At 39.4% G+C, this 6,738-nt stretch overlaps 1 protein-coding gene across 1 annotated transcript in view; it reads right to left on the bottom strand.

Moving 5' to 3' along the window:
• The window catches only part of LOC106735524 (uncharacterized), a 7,140-nt gene extending 2,998 nt beyond the window's left edge, over window positions 1-4,142 (bottom strand). Inside the window, exons 1-2 of the mRNA XM_027774310.1 lie at window positions 3,947-4,142; window positions 6-346 (exon numbers count right to left, since the gene is read on the bottom strand). Of these exons, the coding sequence (XP_027630111.1) occupies window positions 6-346; window positions 3,947-4,142 (537 nt within the window). The remainder of the gene's footprint in view (window positions 1-5; window positions 347-3,946) is intronic.
• Between the last annotated feature and the right edge of the window lie 2,596 nt (window positions 4,143-6,738).

The raw sequence follows: 6,738 nt of genomic DNA, 5'->3' as shown, positions 1-6,738 counted from the left end.
CTGGCTCGTAGCCTCCTCAGCGTCGGGGAGGTGGAAATGCGGCCCGGGGCCTGCCGGTCAAACTGAAGCAGATTGCCCTGGTTCTCCCTGGGCCTTGGCAGGCTCCTCGCCCCTCGGGGTTGAGGCTCTGGGCAGGATGACTCTGTGTTCTCGGGGCAGCTAAGCGGACCGGTCGCTGGAAGCTTGCTGGGGACACTGCCCGAGGCGTTGTTCTCTGGACCATGTCGGGGTCGCTCAGTTTCCGTATTTGAGGGCCACTCTTCCTCTGGCATTTCTATATCCTTCCCCAGGGGAGGGTTGCAAGCGGATTGTTGCACCTCCAGTGAGAAAGAGCAGAGTGTGGAATCTGTGGGAGACAGATGAGAGAAAAGAGGCCAGAATTTCGAATTAAGGCTTCTTCATTAGTCATAGGAGATCCATAGAGTCCACTTCTTATTAGATCCGTTATGTTTACGATTAACATAGTATGAGGGGACTTCAAACAGTTTGAGGAAAAATGGACAGTACAGAAGGAGTTTATGTTGGTGTAAGAAAAAAAGAGAGATGCATATATAGGTTTTTTAAATAACATATATTTTCCATTAACTTTTTGAAGACCCCCTGATGTATTGAAATCTATTTACTATTTACTTAATATTCCTCTCAGTTTCAAACAAACAAACAAAAAACTCTTTAAACATTTTAGTGACTGAAGATATTTCTTAGATATTTCTTAGCCACATAGCTTATTAACTTTTGTTTATTTTAGTTTAACTGTTGGAGGGCACAAACACTCAGCAGGGAGAGAGAATGGGAGGAAGCACTCCTTCTCCTCATGGGGTGTAGTCACAACATAATCTTCTCCTCTATTTCTCCATCCCAACCAGTTTTGGGGCATGCATGCACACATGCCCAACATGTTTTTTAGCTGCTGGGGCTGGGATTCAAACCGCAGTCAGCTAGGTGAAACCTGGCTCCTTTAACTAGTAGGCTATGGAGCAGACTCTGATTATTCCATTTTAAGAGAATCAAATACATTATACATTAAATTCTCCTTATATTCTGCATTTATGTATGTATGTATATGTATATATGTATCTATATACTCTGGTTCATTCCAGGAATAAAACAATAAGAAAAACAAGGCCCCTTCCCTCAAGGTTTAAATGACAGAATGAGATATGGCTTCAAAAATAATTGATGATAAGTATTTGACAAAATACATTTTAGATTTGATCGATCTCCATATTTTGAAAAAAGGTCTTTTGAGTTTAAAAAGAAAACCCTAGATGTCACGAGATGTCCCACTTCTAATGATTAGAGGTGTTTTCTAGGATTTATACTTGTAGAATTACCTCCTATGCTCAAAGCTGATTCTGCCCTTTGACAATTTGATAGATAAAAATATAGAAATGACTTACTCACTGATTTGTTATTTTGTAGTTTCTCACATGAAGAAGGTTTATATGGAAAATCATTGGTTCTTATCCAGCCCATCAATTATTACATGAGAGTCAATGCTTGATTATTTACAGATTAGGTGTGGAAAGGATGTGGAAAGGATAATTGAACCATCTTCCCTTGTAGTGGCCTTGTGGGAGGTGGTTTCAGACTCTCCATGGGTTGTTGTGGATAGAAAATTAGTAGTTGACCATATAATCTGAGATCTCTAATAAGAATTTTAGAAAGTTTGCAATTCTAAAGCAAACCTCAACAATCTAGAACCCTTTAGGAATGAGTATATTTAAATAGTCAAAATTTAAGGATAAGTAGTATATGTATATTTTTAGTGCTATTTAATTTTGATTGCATCGACAATACTTTTTAGTAGAACTTTTTCTATAGCATATTATCTACTTCTATAACTTGATAATAGAGAGCAATGAAAATCAGTACCCTTTCCGCATGACCTGACCTCATGATGTTGATGATCACTCATAGTACTGGACTGAAATACAATGATTAATATCATATTTATTGTAATTCTCTGGACAATATAATAACTGTTACAGGTTTTTATAGCATGTGATTATTTACCCCATACACTGAATGGCCCCAACTGATAACACTCCTAAATTTTTATTTATTTCTTCTCATTACACTTGTGTACTTGCCTATGGCAACCAATCTTTTTCCTTTAATTTGTTTCTTCTAATCTGTTTCTGTCATAGAAGTACAATAACCTTGTGTACAGAGAATTAATAGGCTATTTAATTACACTTATCAGTAAAGACGAGGAGCCCAGTATTATGACATTGTCATCCCTGGTCTCTTATATTTATTCCTTGACTCTTACATGGTTTAAGATCAAACGAAACTAATAGACTCTGGATTTTACTAAAGTAAATTCAACTCTTGCTTAGAGAAGAAACCTAAAATCTTTAATGTTGGATTTGCTTTAATATTTTGAGCTGACAACTCCAGTGTTACAGGACTTCAGATATGGAGCTAAAACACATGAGATACCCATTTTGGGGAGATGGAGAAAAAGGATAATACCAGTTTGGAAACTTACATTTAGTTAAGGTGGGGTTTAACTGATTACTTTTTTTTAATTATTATTTTTTTAGAGAGCTTTTTTGCTATAGGGTGCATGGACTTATTGGCGAGACAGAAAGAGAGAAAGTGAGGAATCAGCCCCCAGGGGGCATGGCCACACTGCAGTCCCTTCTTCTCCATTTTCCTTTTGGGATTTTGGGCATACATGCACGTATACTCAGCGTATTTCAAAGTGCTAGATCTGAGACTCAAACCGCTGTCAACTATGTAGAAATGTAGCACCTTAACTACTATGCCACCTGCTGCCCCTATCCCTCACATTATGTTTTCATTTGGTAATTTCTGGCTGTTACTTTAAAGACTGACATCAGCTTTGCTGGAGAAGAATGAAAGGCTTGTTATGATCATCAATGAAGCTGGGTACATTAGATCTCTTCAGGCTTCCTGATGCTTCATGGAGGAGCTACTTCCTCATTCTCTCAACAAACAATGGCTGAGCTGAGGATGCGAGTTATAGGTACTTTCACACATGTGTACGCCCAGAGGACTCTATTATTTTTCTATTGCAGAACATTGCCAAAGTTCAAGGCAGCAACAATGTTGAAGGAATTCAGTATGTTTACATAGGCATTTGCATAATAGTATATCAGAAATCTTAACCCTCTCTGTCTTTTGGCTTTCTTTTCCCTTCTTTTAAGGGAATAGGACACAGCTTTAGTTTCCTTTATAGCTTTCTGGGCATAGGGAAGTAGTCACTGGTAGGACATTATTTAAGCCCAGTAGGATTTAAGAGTCCTGAAGTATTATTTCTTGGCTAGTGTCTTATGTATTGGAATCAAGGCAGCACTAACTGCTGACAAGACTCACCAGAGAAGTGGAAAAACTTTAAATTCAACAGGGTGTTGGAAGGTGGTGTGCAGAGGGTCCGAAGTCTAGAATAAACCATGTGGCTTCTCTTTTGGCCTTACCACCAACTTGCCATGTGATGTAGGACAAGTCACTTCTCTGTTGGTCTCTATGCAATATGTATATAAAACATTTTTGTAAAACAAACCTTCCCAGGCTTGTTTCAGGAATTAAATGAGATTATGGCTGAGGTTCCTGGGAGGCTCCCTGAAATGACTATCCCACAATGGATCTGGAATCAAAAGTTAGCATACATTTGTTCATGCTGACACTTTTCCTCTACTTTCTCTAAAAGACTAAATGAATATATAATCATTAAATAGAAAATTTACCAGCCTTTGACCTCCCAAGCTTTAAGAATACAGCCAACACTCACCCACGCTGTCAAGGAAGCAATCTCACTCTACTGGAAATCTAACCACATAGATTAATGATTCACTAGTTCCCATTACATCTGGAAAGACCAGCAAGACAGGACCAAGTGAAGCTGGTAGCAACAGGATCTGAACAAACAAAGTGCAAGAGGAAAACCCAGAAAGCAGCAGAGCATCACCTTTAATACCTGTGGGGTGGTCTGCCTCTGAGTGTGACATTGTCCAAGCTGGCTCCGACGATCTGGAGTCTGCAGAACTACCAAGGGAGCTGCCAGGAAAGGGATCTGAGCAGCAGGTTCCACGCCTGTAACCATGGACCCTCCCACGCAGAGGGCAAACAACCTTGATACAAGTTGAAATGAGGAACTGGCCTCTCCTCTCCATAGGGACTTTTCTAGTCATTTGTTTATGAAAAAGACCAAAGGAAAGCAATTTCAGAATCTAAGGTTGCTAAGAAAAAGTCAGGTGATTTGTTTTTACTGAAAAATGACTGATTCAATACAGATATTGTACAAATGTGTTTTTTTTTTTCTTCTCCTTTAAGGTATGCAATTATCACTGATTGTTCAGTAAAGCAGTTTTAGGTTTCTATTCATTTATTTTCTCTAAAGCTGTGACAATCATTCCTTGGTACCTTATTGTATTCACATCTTAAAAACTTTTGTGCTGATCTACTTTATGAATGAATACTTTGGTGAACATTGCATAATAGAGGAAATGATCATTTTAGCAGGGGAAAAATTTGTGGGCATTAATTTTCAAATAATTAAAATGCAAATGGAAGCATTTTATTAGATCAGTACCTCCAAAGAATATTTATTTAATGTCTAGGTAGAGATATTTGAAAGATATGGACCATTCGAAAAAATTTCGGGGATACTCATGGTAGTGTGCCCTGACAGACCTGGCTACTTGGCACACTAAGGCCACATGGGAGGCCAAATACGATTCCCAACCCACCCTGAAAGTTGGGTGTGGTAGCCCACACCTGGGATTGAAGTTATCTGTGAAAAGCTGAGGCGGGAGGATTTTAATAAGACCCTGTCTAAGAAGAAAAAAATTCATAGTCACTTTATAAAAAACAAATTCAAATTAAATTTACTGAGGTTTTTATTGCTTAGAGTCATCACAGATTATGAAGGTTTCTTTAGGTCAAGGTTTTTAGAATTGTGATCCAGGTGCCACAGCATCAGCATCACTAGGGAACTTGTTAGAAAGTAATATTCTTGGGACCAGCAGATGGTGCAATGGTTATGTTACTGGATTCCCACATAGTTGACCATGGTTTGAGTCCTGGACCTGGCAGCTTAAAACTCACACTGGGCGCATGTGTGTGCATGACCAAAATCCCAAGAGGAGAATGAAGCATAACGGATTGAGGCATGGCCATCCCCCTGAGGAGTGATTTCTCACTTTCTGTCTCTGTCTCTCTCTGTCTCTCTAGGGAGTCACATGCCCTACAGCAAAAAATTTCTCTCAAAAAAAGTAATATTTTCCTCCTATAACTCTACCATCAGAAACTCTAGGAGTGGGCCTAGAAGTCTGTGACTCTGTGTTTTAACAAGTTCTTTAGGTGATTCTTGGGCATTTTAAAATATAAGAACCACTATTTTAGGGGGGAAGTATCTACTTTATAGTCATTGGCCTTGTGATAACCTTTGTATTAGTCCTTAATTCTCTCATTTTTGTCTTATTAGAACATTATTCACATAGAACTGTAAAAATGACTTGCTCCCTCCTCTTACTACCATTGCCACCATTAATACCACTAAACCAAAAATGGAATATCAAGGAATATCCATTTTGCCAGCATGAAGCGAGTGTAAAACAGTCTGAGATCCTGCCAAAGCTGTCTAGAAATGAATTGCTTCACTTCAAGAAGAAAGACAAATGAATAAAGTCTATTAGTTTTGGTTTGTAGAAAGAAGGTCGAACTTTATTTACAAGTCCCCTCACGCACACATGATTGTAAAACTGTCTCTCCTGGGGTATAATGATAATGGAATATTTGATCCCATTGCAAAAATTTCTAACCTCTGGTTGTAACTTAAACCAGGAAATTAAGAGTCTACATAAGGTCACAAAAGATTACCAGGAGAAAAAAAGTGCCATCTTCACCTGATGTGTCAAGGAGAGGGAGACAGGGAGACATTTGGAGTGAGAAAGGGACACTGCAGAGGAAATGCAATCTCCAGGTTCAGCTTCTCCTTCAAGACCCTGGGCCAACTGCTTTGACAGCAAAAGTGACCCCTTATTCCACAATGTGACAGACAGAAATATTCTCCATTTCTGCAGAGGGAGCAGCTTCCCTCATCATTTTGCTTACTATCTGAGTTACTCAACTGGGGTAAGTTGTGGCTGGAAAGAAACCAGCTGGGATTTGCTACATGTGGTCTAAAGGCTGACAAGCTGTTTTAGTTTTGTGACTATCCAGTTCCAAGGCTGCAAGCTATGGAATTCAGATTGGGTCTCTGAGCTTTATGTTTGTTTGTTTGTTTTTGAGAATTTTTTTTTTTTTTTTTTTGCTACAGGGTGTGTGTGCTCGCCAGAAAGACAGAGAGAGACAGAGAGACAGAAAGAGAGAAATCACCCCCTGGGGGAGATGGCCATGCCACAATCCCTTCTCCTCCATTCTCCTCTCAAGATCTTGGGCATGCACGCACACATGCTTGGCGTGAGTTTAAGCCACTGAGTCCAGGACTCGAACCGCGGTTGACTACATGCAAGTCCAGCAACATAGTCATTACACCAACGGCTGGTCCCTCTGAGTTTTTTTTTAGAAAAATTAAATTGAAAAATAATTAAACCAACAGTGGAAATTAGAAATTTGAATTGTAAGCTTCTCTTCCTCCCTCCCTCCCTTCCTTCCTTCCTTCCTTCCTTCCTTCCTTCCTTCCTTCCTTCCTTCTTCCTCTTTCTTTTTTTTAATTTCCAGAGGGCACATGCTCTCACCAGAGAGGGGGAGAAAGCATGCCTTAAT

The sequence above is a fragment of the Tupaia chinensis genome, unplaced genomic scaffold (assembly GCF_000334495.1).
Source record: "Tupaia chinensis unplaced genomic scaffold, TupChi_1.0 Scaffold000423_1, whole genome shotgun sequence".
Taxonomy (NCBI): Eukaryota; Metazoa; Chordata; class Mammalia; order Scandentia; family Tupaiidae; genus Tupaia; species Tupaia belangeri.
The sequence above is the reverse complement of the archived record's forward strand: the minus strand, read 5'-3'. Positions and strand labels throughout refer to the sequence as shown.